This window comes from Canis lupus, chromosome 27 (assembly GCF_048164855.1).
Source record: "Canis lupus baileyi chromosome 27, mCanLup2.hap1, whole genome shotgun sequence".
Taxonomy (NCBI): domain Eukaryota; kingdom Metazoa; phylum Chordata; class Mammalia; order Carnivora; family Canidae; genus Canis; species Canis lupus.
The window spans coordinates 14,318,494-14,335,590 of NC_132864.1; the positions used below are offsets into that span (position 1 = coordinate 14,318,494).

General features: G+C 41.4%; 1 protein-coding gene across 3 annotated transcripts in view; it reads left to right on the forward strand.

Annotated features, from left to right (window-relative positions):
- Positions 1-17,097, forward strand: part of ANAPC5 (anaphase promoting complex subunit 5) — a 44,150-nt gene that overhangs the window by 12,173 nt on the left and 14,880 nt on the right. For all 3 annotated transcript variants that reach the window (XR_012019184.1, XM_072802457.1, XM_072802458.1), the window contains 7 exons: positions 2,941-3,007; positions 6,175-6,276; positions 7,223-7,413; positions 11,198-11,279; positions 11,913-12,002; positions 14,591-14,772; positions 15,853-15,988. Coding sequence is in view for 2 of the 3 variants with exons in the window: in XM_072802457.1 (XP_072658558.1) it covers positions 2,941-3,007; positions 6,175-6,276; positions 7,223-7,413; positions 11,198-11,279; positions 11,913-12,002; positions 14,591-14,772; positions 15,853-15,988 (850 nt within the window). In the remaining variant the exon portion in view is untranslated. The remainder of the gene's footprint in view (positions 1-2,940; positions 3,008-6,174; positions 6,277-7,222; positions 7,414-11,197; positions 11,280-11,912; positions 12,003-14,590; positions 14,773-15,852; positions 15,989-17,097) is intronic.

The window sequence follows — 17,097 nt, forward strand, 5'->3', positions numbered from 1 at the left end:
TAAGCAAGGTAACCTTGAGCCCCTTTCCCAAATGAGTGGCCCTTTTCCTAAATTGAATACCTCTGTGGCTTCTCACAAGTTATTTTTTTCCTGCATGTATTTTGGGGCCCTGAGGAAGCAGGAGGAGTCCGTAAAGGATGGTTTGGGCCCTGGTGTTTTTATTTGCTCCTCCCAAGCTGGTTCATGTCAGCCACGATTGCCACCAGAGAGGCCACAGCCAAATTTGATCTTCATTTATGGGAACTGTATTTCCCTTCTTTTAGAATCATTTTGCATGATTCTGGTTTTCTCTACTAACCTTATTGGTCATGTGTTTTTCCTTATAAGCTACCCTCAATTTTCAGGGCATGGGGTTTAAGGAAATAAAGCATTTGGTAATAGCATTGTAGGCTTTAAGATTTTATTAAAAAAAAATTTATTTTTAAGTAATCTCTACACCAAATATGGGGCTCGAACTTAAAACTGTGAGAGTAGGAGTCACAGGCTATACCGACTGAGCTGGCCAGGGTGCCCTGACCATTGTGGACTTTAAAGGCAGTAGGGTCAGTACTGTGTGTCCAGTTTCATTCAGATTCTTACCTATCTCCAGCCTTTTTATGTGCAGCCATACTTATTCCAAGCCTTGGGTTTACCTTGGTTATGGCGCATGTTAAGAGCAAAGGGCTCCTTACTGCCCAGATACTTAACTGTTTTTCATTTGAGAACTTGGCTGGTGAATTTGTTTTCCATTTCCCTCCCGGTCACTGTTGTGTCACCAATCTTTGTTAGACCTGGGTTGGGGCTGGTTCTTGACAGCTCTGATGATGGCAGAATCTGATACACTGCCCCAGGGATTATTAGGTAATAATTATCAGAAATGAAACCAAGAGAATATTAGAGCAGCATCTCCCAAAGTGTTTTCTGTGGAATACTAGTGCTTCTTGAAAGGTACGAGGAAAGGATTCTTCTTTGTTCAATGAGTTTGGTAAATGGTACATTCTCTTTTTTAAGATTTTATTTATTTATTTACTAGAGAACAGAGAATGAGAGAGGCAGAGACATAGGCAGAGGGAGGAGAAGCAGGCTCCATGCAGGGAGCCAGATGGGGGACTCGATCCTAGGCCCTGGGACCATGCCCTGAGCCGAAGGCAGATGCTCAACCACTGAGCAACCCAGGCATCCTGGTAAATGGTACATTAAACAAAGTAAATAAAGTTTCTTTCTGTTGGATTTCTCTCCCATACATCGTGAATCTCCAAGTAAGATAGAGTGTGTGTGACTTTCCCCACAATATGTAACCTCAGAAGAATTTTCCTTCAGAATATCCATTCACATATCGTTTACATAAAAGTTGGACAAGTACTGCATTAGATGCAGGGTGCTTATAAAAGCATTATTGATGAGTAAATATTGATTTTTATACTTACCATAATCCTATAGAGAAGCCATTTCTTGGGCAGCCCGGGTGGCTCAGTGGTTTAGTGCCGCCTTCAGCAGCATAGGGTGCGATCCTAGAGACCCGAGATCAAGTCCCACGTTGGGCTCCCTGCGTGGAGCCTGCTTCTCCCTTTGTTTTGTATCTGTGCCTCTCTCTCTCTCTCTGTGTCTCTCATAAATAAATAAATAAAATTTTAAAAAACCCTATTTCTTCAGCGTCTTGTGGCAAAAGGGCATTACTCCTACTTTGCTCTCACAATAAGACTTTTCTGTTGTGCATGCATAGATTTCTCAAGCCTAGGTTTATATCCCTATATTCCTTGTTTGTTGATTCTGCATGATGTAAATTTCTAGGCAAATGATTATTTCTTGGGAGAAGCCACTTTTTCCTGCTCTTGAGTACACCACAACTTGTATCTGTAGCAAGGAGTTAGAAACTTCACTCATTCATTCATTTCCCAAACCCTGAGTACCTGTTTTGGTCCTAGGGATGGTGCTGGGTTTTGGCATCCAATTGCAAGTAAAAGCATACAGGTGTGGCAATGCATAGGTTCTGTTCTCAGCCTCTCTGGGAGACAATGGGAGCTACAGTGAGAGATATCAGGAGAGATTCTCAGAGGACATGACACTTGAGTCAGTCTTGAATGATGGATGGTGTACTGCAGTTCAGCTGGGTGGGACAATGGCCCTGTAGGCCAAGGAAGTAGTGGGGGCATCTTGGCTCAATAGGAGGTCTGTGAGGAGGTCTCAGGCCGGGGGCATGGATGAGCAAGAAAAGGCAAAGGTGAGAGGTAGTGAGCAGCTAGGGCCACTCATGGAGCATTGTGCCTGTCCTGCAAGCAGTGTGGACTTTATCCTGGAAGCTGAGGGGGTACCACTGCAGAGCTTTATATCAGGGGTACCACGAGATTTGTGCATGGTGGAAAGATCACACTATGTAGAACTTAGGTCTATAACTGTCCACAATGATATTGTGTGAACTTTGGCGGGTTGTTCAATATCAATTTTTATTTATGTTTTTTTCTATTCCTTTTTTTTTTTAAGATTTTTATTTATTTATTCATGAGAGACACACACAGAGAGAGAGGCAGAGACACAGGCAGAGGGAGAAGCAGGCTCCATGCAGGGAGCCCAATGCAGGATTCAATCCCAGGTCTCCAGGATCATGTCCTGAGCTGAAGGCAGACTCACTCAACCACTAAGCCACCCAGGCATCCCATGTTTTTTCTATTCCTGAGAGGAGAGAATTAATTGTAAAGGTTTTGAGCTCTTTTTGATAAAGCTATTTGACTTACTATTCTTGCTGTTGTGTAATTCCTTTTTGTTTGCCATTTAAAATTTTTATTTTAGTTTCAGTTAGTTACTATACAGTGTCGTATCAGTTTCAGGTGTACAATATAGTGATTGAACACTTCATAAGACACTTGGTACTCCTCACAACAGGTGTGCTCCTTGGTCCCCCTCACCTAGTTCACCCATCCTTGTTATGTAATTCCTTAGTAGTTTTGTTTTATTTTTTTCCAGAGAAGAAGAGGTATCTTGCAGTGGGCCTCTCTCCCAAAAACAAGCAGAATATTTTCTTTCTCAACAGGTATGTTAATTCTGTTATTTTATCACAAACTTTTAAAAACAAATCCTGTGGAGAGGCACCTGGGTGGTTTAGTCAGTTAAGCATCTGACTCTTGATTTTGGCTCAGGTCATGATCTCAGGGTTGTGGGATCAAGCCCTATGTCAGGCTCTGCCCTCACCGAGGAGTCTACTGGAGAGTCTATTCGTTTCTCTCTCTTTCCCTTTGCCTCCCCCCCTGCTCTCTCTCTTTCTTTTTTGTTTTTTAAAGATTTTTACTTATTTATTCATGAGAGACACACAGAGAGGTGCAGAGACATAGGCAGAGGGAAAAGCAGGCTCCATGCAGGGAGCCCAATGTGGGATTCAATCCCGGAACTCCGGGATCACGCCCCAAGCTGAAGGCAGACGCTCAACCACTGAGCTACCCATGTATCCCCCTCTGTCTCTTTCTCAAACAAATAAATAAATAAAGTCTTTAAAAATGATAAAAACAAATTGTTATTTTTAAAAAAAAATTTTTTTTTAATTTATTTATGATAGTCACACAGAGAGAGAGAGAGAGGCAGAGACACAGGCAGAGGGAGAAGCAGGCTCCATGCACCGGAAGCCCGACGTGGGATTCGATCCCAGGTCTCCAGGATCGAGCGCCCTGGGCCAAAGGCAGGCGCTAAACCGCTGCGCCACCCAGGGATCCCGATAAAAACAAATTATATGTCATCACATATGCCTCTTTTGTTAGGCTTATTAATGAATTTACATTATTTCTTATTCTTTGTCCTCTCTTCTTCACTAACTATACAGTGGTGGTTGTGTGTTCTTTCTGATTTTGTGTGTGATTTTCTTTTTCTGTTTCTTTTTTTTAAGATTCTATTTTTTTTAAAATAGTTTTTTACATTTTTTTAAAGGATTTTATTTATTTATTTATTTATTCTTGATAGACATAGAGGAGGGGGTGGGCAGAGACACAGGCAGAGGGAGAAACAGGCTCCATGTCAGGAGCCTGATGCGGGACTGATCCCGGGATTCCAGGATCACGCCCTGGGTCAAAGGTAGGTGCTAAACCGCTGAGCCACCCAGGGATCCCCATAATATTCTATTTTTAAGTAATCTCTACACCCAACATGAGGCTTGAACTTAAAACTCCAAGATCAAGAGTCGCATGCTCTACTGAGCTAGCCAAGTGCCTCATGATTTTATTTTTCTTAAAGCTATGATGCAAAAAAAAACAAAAAAAAACAACAAAAAAAGCTATGATGCATGCTGATTTTATAATAGTGTGTGACTAACACAGCCCAAAGATGTGATTTGGAAGACTTACTTCCCTTCGGGATCCCTGGGTGGCGCAGCAGTTTGGCACCTGCCTTTGGCCCAGGGCACGATCCTGGAGACCCGGGATCGAATCCCACATCAGGCTCCCGGTGCATGGAGCCTGCTTCTCCATCTGCCTGTGTTTCTGCCTCTCTCTCTCTCTCTCTGTGACTATCATAAAAAAAAAAAAAAAAAAAAAAAAAAGACTTACTTCCCTTCCCCCAACATTTTATTATGGACATTTTCAAATACAAAAGTTGAAAAGCATTGCCTAGTGAATATCCATATACCCACCACATTATTATTTTGCTCTGAGCTTATCATATACCTTCACATCCCTTATCCAGCCATCATTTCATCTTTCATTTTTGATGCATTTCAAGTTGCAGACATCAGTACACTTCACACCAGACATTTCTTGATGGTGCTTTTCAGCCATACTTTTTCATTTGCTTGGTAACCAAAGCCAAATATTTTTCTCCCATGTTATTATTCAAGCATAGAATTTTGATATTTTGCTCTATTTTTCTAATTTTCTTTAATTTGGTTATTAATTTTCTTTCTGCAGAAAAATGTAATGTTTAGGTCTAGATGAAAAGTGATAGAAATCACCCCTGCAGATGAATTTCAAACAGATTAGAAAAACCCATTTAGACAATTGGTTAAGTATGGAGGAGAAAATATAGCTAGATCCTCATACTTCAGTATATTACAGATGAATTAAAGGGTAAATGTGAATATTTAAAGTTTTAATTAGACCAGAAGGAACTACATATTAACTTTTAACTGATCTCTGAGTGGGGAAAGACTTTTTAAACATAAAAGCTATGGAAGTAAACATGTAGGAAGATCATCATTTGATTTTTCAGCATTAAAATTAAAAACGTCTGCATGTCAGAACACATTCCAACAAAACTAAAAGGCAAACAATAAATGAGAAAATAAGCATGTTTATTTGCAATAAACATGACAGTCACAGTTTACTTTTGCTTTAAAAATCATATTTTCAAAGACTTTGATGAGATAAACTTTATAATATATTATTAGAAGAAAAGAACGGAAAGTAAAATGATATACCATGTTCTAATATGTAAAAAATATGGTATATGTGTATACCTGTATGTATACACACATATATATCCCACACACATAGAAAAAAGACTGGAAAAAAAAAAGACTGGAATAAGACACTATTAACAGTATTATTTCTGTGTGGAGGGGTTACACATGATTTTTGTTTCCCCTGTGTGTCTTTCCAATGTTTTTGGTATCTTTTATAATGATATAATGAATTAAAATGAAATTAGAAATTAATAACTTCTAAATAAAAATTTAGGTAAAAATGAAGTGTCTGTAACAAAGTTAAGTACTAATATTTAATTTAGAACTAGTTTTATATATTTTGTATGATCATTGCTGGTACCATCTACATGAAACAGATAGCTGAGAGCTATGAGGCCCTTTGCAGTGCTGGATGCACTACCGATTCTGGAGGTGGTCACAGTCCGGGGTGGGGTCACATTGGTGCTTTAATGTAGTTTGATAGGTACTACAGGAAGAGTTAATGCATAAGCAGGGGCCTTATGGTCCAAGTAGGGGCTTACCGGACCTTACCTAGTCTAGAAGGTGATACAACCAAGTGGCTGAAGTCTAAAGTGGGGTCTGAAGGAGGAATAGGAGTTTGCAAGGAATGCAAGGAACATGTGACTGGGGAGAGGTAGTTGGGAGGCTCTGTGTTTCAGGAAGAGGAAATAGTGTTTTGTGTGGTCAAGAGGAGAAAATAGCTGTAGAAAAGACCATAATCAGGATGCTGGTTAGTATGCATTTCCATATGTTTATTGGCCATTTCTTTCCACCAAGTTGTCATTTTTAAATTTCAGGCTTCTTTGTTAAAAAATGATGAGACGAAAGCCCTCACTCCAGCATCTTTGCAGAAAGAACTGAACAACTTGTTGAAATTTAATCCTGATTTTGCTGAAGCGGTGAGTCATTTGAGTTGGAAAGCCATGATGAGGCTACTCTTTACATTGAAGAGCCATGCAAATGAGGACTGGCCCATTGGCCCTGTTCCTTGGAAGGAAAGGTTGGCAAGTCAAGAAGCCTCCATAGGGAAGCTTTCCCTCCCAGCCCTCATCCCCAGGCCATTAGAGTTTTCTTCAGTCTATTGCTCTTCTCATTCATGCATCGTTTCTCTGAGGCTCCAAATTTTGGGTAAATGATAGAGTAGACTTTGTTTTTTTCTTCAAGTTTTGGGGCTAAAAATTATTTTCCTTTCTTTTTTTTTTTTTTTTTTAATTCAAATAGTTCCATTCCTTACTGGATTTTTACCCTGAAAACCTTCTCTCTCTCTCTCTCTTTAACTTTCTAGATAGTAGCTGGATTTGACATCTTTATTCTCCTGCAGCAATACATCTGCTTTGCTCGGTAGTAACTGGGATATGCCAGTTGGAGGGAAGTTTAATTCAGTGAATCAAACAAAATGAAACTAGTGTCAAAACCCACGATAATTACCTTAGTAAACTAGTTAGACTCACTGTATTATGACCTGGACATTTACAGAAATTAATTCTATGATTTTTATGTGAATTCAGGAAAAAAAAACCTTTACTTTTGAGCTCACAGTATTCCTTAATACCCAAGCTGGGTGGGTGCCCCCCACCCCCACCCCACCCCATCACCCTTGGGTGCTCATATAACCAATGGCATAGTGTTTGTATATTTAGGATAAAACCCTGACACAAATCCTAATGGGGCTCCCATTTTTCATTTGGGGACTCTTAGGGAGGAAACTTGTTTTATCCTGCTTGTGGGGGAAAGATGATGCTGAACCGCGTTACTGGGGGGCTGGTGGAGGGACCCTGGTGTTTGCAGTCAGGAAGACGCTCTGAGCCCGACCATTTAAAATACATGGATTATTTCTTGTTTCAGCACTATCTCAGCTACTTAAACAACCTTCGAGTTCAAGATGTTTTCAGTTCAACACACAGCCTCCTTCATTATTTCGATCGCCTGATCCTTACCGGGGCCGAAAGCAAAAGTAACGGAGAGGAGGGTTACGGCCGGAGCCTCAGATACGCGGCGCTGAACCTGGCGGCCCTGCACTGCCGCTTCGGTCACTAGTGAGTCCGTAGGTCTGTCCCCGCTGAACCTAAGAGTGACTCTCAGGCGTTAACTGGGATGTATATGTTAAGTGCTGTTTTATTAAAAAGAGAGAGAAAGGAAGGGAGGGAGGGAGAAAGAGAAAGAAAGAGAAAAAAGAAGGAAAGAGAGAGACCTTCTGACCTGGGCTTGTCCGTAACTTGTGAAGAGGGAAGCTTTCCCTGGACAGGAGTTTCCACTTCTGCTTCAGCAGTCTGCCCCCTAGTGTCCCTGTGGAGCATGACTCTCGAATTGCATGACCTCTGTCATTACTTCTAAGAACAACAGGCGTTGAATTAAAAGGAAATTAGGTCATTAGGCCAGAGGTTCCCAAAAGGATTTTTCGGAGGTAATAATGGGGATACTAAAGCTATTTAAGTGTTTCAAAAAGCCAAAAGGAAGTGGTAGTGGACTGGATGAAACACTGTACAGTTTACTAAGCCGAACGTTTGTGCTTTTGGATGAAATTCAGGCAGCCCAGTGGGGTGACATTGGCTTATGCCATTGCTAAGATATGCTTACGATTTTGATGAATACGACTAGGAAAATTGCCCAATTATTATTCAGTAAATAGAGTTATGTGGATAAAAACTTAAAACACGGAAGCTATTTTGGAAACAATGAGATAATGTAACTAATTTTGAAAAAGTAGAGAATTATTAATTGAAAGAGTCAATAAAGCCCCCTGTGGCTTTATCCTCTTTGAGAGAAATGTGGTCTCTGCTACAGGTATTTTGAATAGAAACTATTGGGTGTATTAATGGAAATATAGCATCCAAAGTTCAATTGAGACTTCGGCAACCCTTGATGTATGGGTTAGCTTATCAATTTCTGATTGTCACATTTAAAAGGAACATAGGCTGGAATTTGTGTGGGGGACAGTCTCCTTGTAGGTGTTCAAAGCCATGTCATATAAACTGTGGGAGAAGGGCACATGGGTGCCTTAGTGGTTGAGCGTCTGCCTTTGGCTCAGGACTTGATCCTGGAGTCCCGGGATCGAGTGCTACATTGGGCTCCCTGCAGGGAGTCTGCTTCTCCCTTTGCCTATGTCTCTGCCTCTCTCTGCATGTCTCTCTCTGTCTCTCATGAATAAATAAATAAAATCTTTAAAACAAACAAAAAATTAATAAATATTATTTTTTAAAAAAAAGGAGATCCCTGGGTGGCTCAGCGGTTTAGCGCCTGCCTTCAGCCCAGGGCGTGATCCTAGAGTTCCGGGATCGAGTCCCGTGTTGGGCTCCCTGCATGGGGCCTGCTTCTCCCTCTGCTTGTGTCTCTGCCTCTCTCTCTCTCTCTCTCTCTGTTTCTCATGAATAAATAAATAATAAATATTATAAAAAACAAACAAAAAACTGTGGGAGGATATGAGAATGGTGGGCCCGGAGAGAAAATGATTTAGCCAAGCATGTGTTTGGCATCTTTGTGTCGTGAAAGGCCATGTGAAGACAGTGTAGATGACTCAGGGTATGATTCCTGGAGAACTAGAACTGGGAAGTGCAAGGGAAGGGCCATGCTTTGCCCATGGTAAGGAAGGTGGTCCCACATGGAACCTCTGTGGAAGTGTCAAGGTCTCAAGCCTAGACCAGGTGTGTCTGTAAGGGAATTCAAGCAACAGATTGATAGTGGGACTCAGAAAGATTCAAATCTGCTCCAAACTCCATGATTTTATGAGATGCTGTGTTATCTTTTGATCATCAACTTCTTTTTGTCTGCCCAGCTGTCACAACCTCTTAATCAGGACCTTTCATTTTTTATGTTCTCCTAATAGCAACATGATTTTATTTTTTAAGATTTTATTTATTTATTCATGAGAGACAGAAAGAGAGAGGCAGAGACATAGGCAGAGGGAGAAGTAGACTCCCTGCGGGGAGCCTGATGTGGGACTCGATCCCAGGACCCCGGGATCATGACCTGAGCTAAAGGCAGAGTCTCAACCACTGAGCTACTACCCAAGTGCCCCAATAGCAACATCATTTGTAGTGTTTACCACTGACTGATTTCTCTGTTCAAAACAGCTTCTGCTAGGGTTTGGAAATTTGTATCCTGCCTTCTGGATACAAGTAATCTGTTGATGTATAGAATTTATATATTTACATTAGGAGAGGTGGCTAACTGCATCAAATTAATTGCTAATTAATTTACTCAAGTCCATGCATCATTGTTTCTAGTCTTGGAGTTGTGAGCCTGTATAAATATTTGTCCCTTAGCTTATAGGATTGTGAGGATTTTTTGAAAATTGGTATACTTGTTTATTGAGCATCTGCTGTGTAACAGGCATTGTGTTAGGTGTTGAGGGTACAGCAGTGTAAAAGGAGGGGAAAAACCCCCTGTTCTCATGGAGTTTATGGTTGGGGAGATAAAGAATAAACAACATTACACATAATACCTAAAGGTGATAGATGAGGATAGAGGTTAGAGAGTGCTGTTGTTTTCATAAGGGATATTCCTCCAGATATATGCACAGATCACTCCTTCAATTTGGAAGTGTCTGTTTAAATAATAAGGTAGCAGGTCAACCCTCCCTAACCTCTGTTAACTTAATATTTGAATAGAGATTTAAAGTGGTCTTTAATCTACCTGAGAGCTACCATTGGGTAGATCTAACTTTTCTTCCTACCTGGGAAAAGTAATCTCTCTTTAGTTTTAGCATATTATCTATACAGTTCTCCCCAAAATCTTTTTTTAAAAAAAACTTAACATTACTTATTTGGTCTTCAGATATTCAAAAAAGTTAAATTAACTGATATTTATTGAGGGTCTGTGTGTGATGATATGCTTTCTGCCCTCCAGTAGCTTATGTCCTATTGCATCTCAGCTTTGAAAGGAATTTAAAAGAAATGTAAAATAGATAAAAATGTATCAGGTCTCTTTATTTAAATAAGTGGTTATTGAGGACAATTCAGCTCTCCCCAATTAAAATGGATTATGTGAAGCTAATGCTAATTTTAAAGAAAATTCCTTATGTAAATTTTTCTTAAATAAGTGATACCCGTTGAATTTCTGATTTGATTTTCTGTAACTCTGCACTTACAGAAATTCTTTTCTGTGACTTGCCACCAGGAAACCCAAAATTTAAGAGCTTGCCCTCTGTAGGTTTGTAAATGAGTTGAAGAAATAAAATTAACACAGATTAAGTAAGTAAAAGGTGATACACAGTAGTATTTAATTAAGCACTGCAAGGTGGATTACAGATAGCATTCCTGTGAGTGTTTCCAGAGGTGGGAGCTCAGTGGGGCCAAGGATAGTTGGCTGAATTTCCATAGAACTTGAGATTAGGGAGACATCCCAGATGGAGGGGAACCATGTCAGCAGAAAAAAAAAAAAAAATCTCTGAAGTGATTATTCTTAAACTACTCTAACTAGTTTTGAAAAAATACAGAAGTATCAAATGCCTTTGTAAAAGAAAAAAAATTCACATAATGGGCAAGGGAATACAGTGAAAAGTGAGATATTGTATCCTATCCTCACCTCTCCTCCCAGGGGGGACAACTAAAGTAAAAATCTTAGGAGTGGAGATCAAGAAAAGCCATTCCTTCTTGCCCTTTATAGTAGAAATCCACCTGAGAAAGGACATGTTCTGTGTCATTTATGTTAATATTTCTTGCTCCTGGGAGAGGGAAGTGCCCCTGATGAAAAAAGCTCATTGTTGACAACTTCTAACCCAGAGGCCTACTGGGATGAATTACTGTACAGATGCCTTCCTGTTACATTGCTTGGAGATGTTTGTGATTGTTAATGAGTTATTAATGTTCAGTCTGCTTCTAGTCAGCAGGCAGAGCTTGCCCTGCAGGAGGCGATTAGGATTGCTCAGGAGTCCAACGATCATGTGTGTCTCCAGCATTGCTTGGTGAGCCACCCTCTCCTGTCTTGGGAGTTCTGCCCATGTGGTTGAGTTGGCCTTCAAAAGGTTTCATTCGCATTGGTTGTTTTGCAGTTGGAAGGCCATTAGCAGTGAAGGGAAACTAGGTGGTTGTGGGAATCCAGAAAAGGCCAGCCATTGTTATTATCTTTCTTAATCCATGATCTCTGTTTTGCCCTGGAGTGTATTTCTTGTCTACAAATTTTAATCCAAAACTACCACATTAAACATTGGCATTAACAAAAAGGTGTATGCCACACCTTGTACCTGATGAGACATTGTCCTATGAAAGCATAAACACCACACACAAGTAGAACACAGAATTCATTTAACATTTCCTGAGAATCTCAATTTCTCAATTAAAGGCCTTCTGGGAGCTTCCTGGTTTTTTTCTGAAATATTTGCCACTCATTACTGTCAGGTGAAGATCAATGGCTGTTTAGCTCACTCTGACAATTTTAATGTGTTTGGGGTTTTCATTTAGGTTCATACTTGATGAAAGAGTATTTTAGAGGATTTATCTTGTCTATTGTTAAATATTTCTTACAACTATTATGATATTTCAGTAGAACATTAACCGTTATCATCATTGAGATATATTCTGATGATTTCTCTTACCAGAGCTGGCTTTATGTGCTGGGGCAGAAGAGATCCGATAGCTATGTTCTGCTAGAGCACTCTGTGAAGAAGGCAGTACATTTTGGCTTACCGGTAAGACTCACCTTCGTATGAGATTGTTTTACTAAGCCATGTGGTTTTATTCTTGGTAGTTTCCTGACCTTAACTATTAATCACATCACTAAATCCTGTTTGATAGGTTTCTCTCTGCTTCTTTCATCTTTTTTTTTTTTTTTTTTAAGATTTTATTTATTTATTCATGAGAGACCACACAGAGAGAGGCAGAGACATAGGCAGAGGGAGAAGCAGGCTCCATTCAGGGAGCCTGACGGGGGTCTCGATCCCAGGTCTCCAGGATCAGGCCCTGGGTTGAAGGCGGCACTAAACTGCTGAGCCACCCAGGCTGCCCTCTGCTCCCTTTATCTTAATAACATCTATAAAAGTTCCATTGATCAATTTGTTGAGATCTTTGTTTAGTGTATTGATCAACATTGACTTCCACACATTTATGTAGAAAAATTTCAGGAAAGACTTATTTTTAAACCAACAATTGGCAAACTACAGTCCATGGGCCAAGTCTGGCATGCTGTGTGCTTATCAATGGCCCTCAAGCTAAGAATGGGTTTTACATTTTTAAATAGTTGGAGGGGAAAAAACAACAAAGACTATGTGACAGAGACCAAATGTGGCCTGCAAAACCTAAATTATTTACTACAGTGGCCCTTTATAGAACCAGTTTGCTGATCTTTGTTTTAAAAGTCAACAAAGGGGCAGCCCTGGTGGCTCAGCTGTTTAGCGCCACCTTCATTCCAGGGTGCGATCCTGGAGACCTGGGATTGAGTCCCACCTTGGACTCCCCTGCATGGAGCCTGCTCCTCCCTCTGTCTGCATCTCTGTCTCTCTCTCTGTGTGTGTCTCATGAATGAATGAATGAATGAATGAATGAATGAATAAATATAAAAGTCAACAAAGCCAGGAACCAGTAAACAGGCACATTTGTCCTTTCTTATTTTAAGTGCAGGGAAGGACCTGAATTCTAGTCTGTGGTGACAAATCCTGAGGGGCAGTGAAAGGGCTTAGTCTTCACATGTGTAGTAGTAAAGACTGTCAGAATCTAGATTACTTTCGCTCACAGAACCTTAACCTGTCTTGAAAGCATCTGCTGAAAACTGCACCATGGCAGTGGGACTGTTTAAGCATTCTGTCTCATAAAGTTTGCAGCATGGTCCAGGAAAACTGAAAGTAACATGCATAATAACTTATTGTATATGCTTTTTAAAAATAGAAGGGGTGCCTGAATGGCTCAGTCAGTTTAGCATCTGATTCTTGATCTCAGGTCAGGTCTTGATCTCAGGGTTGTGAATTTAAGCCCCATGTTGAGCTTCAGGCTGGGTGGGGAGCCTACTTAAAAAAAAATTGAGGTTGACACATTGACACATGGTATATACTTCTTAAATCTGTAAATTGTCCTTTGACTCATTTTGGAGAAAGAACACTTACATGTATGGAATTGATTATCATGACAAAAATAAGTTGTCCCTTATAATAAATGATAGATTTCGTAAATACAATTTTTATTTTGGATTTAAGCTGACTTTTTTTTAAAGATTTATTTATTTATTTTAGTGGGGGGAGAGGCAGAGGGAGAGGGAGAGAAAAAAAAAATCCTCCAGCAGACTCCCTGCTGAGTGTGGAGCCTGACCTCAGGCTCAATCTCAGGGTCCTGAGATCACCACCTGAGCTGAAACCAAGGATCAGACATTTAATGGTCTGAGTCACCCTGGTGCCCCTAAGCTGACTTTTTTAAGTTGTGCTTCCACCTTTGAAAATTACATCAGAAGTTAATGAAAAGATAATTATGCTCATAATAGGCATCCTTTAAAAAATCTCCTACTCCAGGGGGGCCTAGCTGGCTCAGTTGGTAGAGCATGCGACTTTTGATCTTGGGGTTGTAAATTAGAGCCCACATTAGGTGTAGCAGATTACTTAAAATTAAAAAAAATAATAATTAAAAAAGGAAACAAAATATCTCCTACTCCATAATGTGCCCAGCACTGTTGACGGGTACTGTTTTGTTTTTATTTATTTATTTGAGTGGGAGGGAGGGTGTACACACATGAGCAGAGGGAGAGGCAGAGGGAGAGGGAGAATAAGACTCCTGGCTGAGCACGGAGCCCAACACAGTGTTCGATCCCAGGATTCTAAGATCATGACCTGAGCCGAAGTTAGATGCTTAACCAACTCAAGCCACCAGGCACCCCAAAGCAAAGTTTATTGAGCAGTAGTAAAGTAATAGTACAAGGCTCCCAAAGTGGGAGGGAACCTAAGAGGGTTGCTGACAATAATTCTTTATGATAGAGTTGATGCCCATTTTATAGACGAGGAAGTTGAGGCTTGGTTAAGAAGCTAACTGACCCCAAGTCACAGAGTAAGTGACAGAGACAGTGTTTAAGTCCAGGCCCATTATATCAAAGCCCTGGCTCTTCTCAGCATACCGTCTGCCTCTCTTCCACACCCAGTTTTTCAGGAACGCAGTTCATATGGGTCAGGTACTTTCCTTTTAAATAATACTGTTGGTTGGTTTGCATGTGCTAAAATGTGAAATACGGCAAATTTCTGAAGAGTGAAAAATCCCGTCATGTAATCTCTGCTTTGAGTCATGGGTGTGTCTGTCCACTTAGTACCTCGCCTCCCTGGGAATACAGTCCCTAGTTCAGCAGAGGGCTTTTGCTGGGAAGACAGCAAATAAACTGATGGATGCCCTAAAGGACTCTGACCTCCTACACTGGAAACACAGCCTGTCAGAGCTCATCGATATCAGCATTGCACAGAAAACGGCCATCTGGAGACTCTATGGCCGCAGGTGGGTCTTCAAGCAGACTGTCAGGGCTGTAGGGCCATGAATCCTTCTAAAGATGAGCAGAAGCTAGCAAACTGGTTCTGTGAAAGGCCAAACAGACAAGTCATTTTCCCCTTTGATGACAGTTGTACGTACAGGGGATTAAAGAAAATGATCATAGTCTTAAAACACTATGTATTTTGTACAGACTTGGTAAAGTTCTTTCCTGTGCTCATTCTTTTTTACTCCTCCCAGCTGCCCTGTGAGGTAACTAGTAGGTAGGCTCCATTCCAGGATGTGAAAACCCAGGTTCACACATCTAATCTGCCCATGATCACAAATGTCGTTAGCAAGTGACAGAGCCAAGCCTCAAACCCAGCTTCTCTGGCTCTGAGCCCTATGCCACTATGATCTGAGACACCTCTCTTCCCGTCCTCAGGAGGCAAGGGCCACAGTTGCTCAGGTTGAGCTTCCCTGTTAATCAATATGTGTCCTCTGGAGTATTGCCGGCCTCAAGCCTAATTTTCCATTTGGCTTCCTTTAGCTTGGAAGTATACTTCTGAACTAGGTTTTTAATCCTGGAGCCTTGTCAGTACCCTACCTTCTACCTAGACAATCTGCTGTTTCTAGGAATCCAGTAACGAAAGGAAGTGCTTGCCTTACCAGTTGTGTTTTTGTATACTTGAGATAATTTTTTGGCATGATGTGATCTGAGACAGCTGCAAACACTGGCCACTGCTTACATTGCCAGAGCAGCTGGTGCCAGGATGGCATCAGGTCTGAATTTCTCCGTGAAAACTAATTAACACACTGTGACCACAGGGAAATTAGAGGCAGTCAGGGGGTCTGGAGCTTCGAGCTCCCTCCCGCTCGTGCCATAACCACTGCATGTTTCCTTTGGGGCTGCACCCCAAGGGTGCTTTTCTGCTTTCCTTGTGCTGAGGGTGGGACAGCTGACAGTGAGAAGCAGCTGCTCCCGCTAAGCCAGAGCCTGCAGAGGGACTTAATTTCCTTCCATTTCCCCTTAAGATAGTTGTAGGGTGTGGCTGAAGGGCAGCCTGGGTCTCTTGACTGAAGGGAATTCCTGTCCATCTCCTCACCCAGCACCATGGCACTGCAGCAAGCCCAGATGTTGCTGAGCATGAACAGCCTGGAGTCCGTGAATGCGGGTGTGCAGCAGAACAACACAGAGTCGTTTGCCGTCGCCCTCTGCCATCTTGCAGAGCTGCACGCAGAGCAGGTAGGCAGGTAGGTGGGCCTGTGTGCTTCTGGAGCAATGGAGGCTCTGGCATGTCTTGCCTCTGCTGCTTGAGAAAAGCACGGAATAGGACTTGGACAGTCCTGGTTGACTGCAGAGGGTATAAAGGTGAAATCCCATTGATAGAAATGGACTGCGTGTGGGGTCTATAAAGATTGTTGAACTTGGGATCTCTTTGCATTGACAAAGGGAATGAATGAGAGGTCAGCTATTTCCATGTAACACATGGAATAAAAAGGAGCCTTTGAAATTTAAGATATGTTCATAGGAGATGGGAAAGCTACAGCAGTTAAATTTAAGCCTCCAACACAAGTCTGACTGACTCCAAAAAGGTGCAGTGGGAATTGGATGCAACTTGACTTATAGCCCAAGTAATTCTACAAATTATCTTTATAGGAGATTGATCAAAGGATCTCTCATGCTGCTCTGGGCTTTCTCTCTCCTTTGCTCCAAAATGTCTTCTTGCATGGGAAAGAAGTCAAGGAAACCTTTTACCCAAGCCCTCTATCTCACTAAGCACTGCCTTGGCTATAAGTGCATTTCCTTGATCTGTAGCTTTTCTCGACTTCTCTGTGATGTCCATTATTGTTAGGTTGTATCGTAGCATTCAATGTTCCCTAATCTGCAGCCTAAAGATCTTTGGATGGTACCTACCTTTTTCAGAAATCTGTAAATACTTCCCTCTACTAATTGGTATTTTAGCATTTGACAATCCTTTAGGTATCTGTTGTGACAAAGGGGATGAGTGGGCTCTGGCTGATGGGTCCCACATGCACCTCCATCAGCTGCCTTCTTCCTGCACCTGGGAGGCATTGCCCATGTTTCCTGATGTCAGAACGGCAGCCAGCTGCAGCTTCAGCCAGCTTGCTTTCCCCCAGGAATCTGCACATTCATCACTTTTTTTTTCCCATCTTAATGGCACTGGAACCTCTTTAATATCTCTTTTCCTCTCCTGGTACCATGGTTAAGTGGAGCATTTGGTAATGGGTGAGTTATTGACCCTTCAGTTATTGGTGTGAGCCTCGTACGACTTTTCTTCCCCTAACAACTTTATTGAGATAACATTCATATGCTATACTGTTCACGCACTT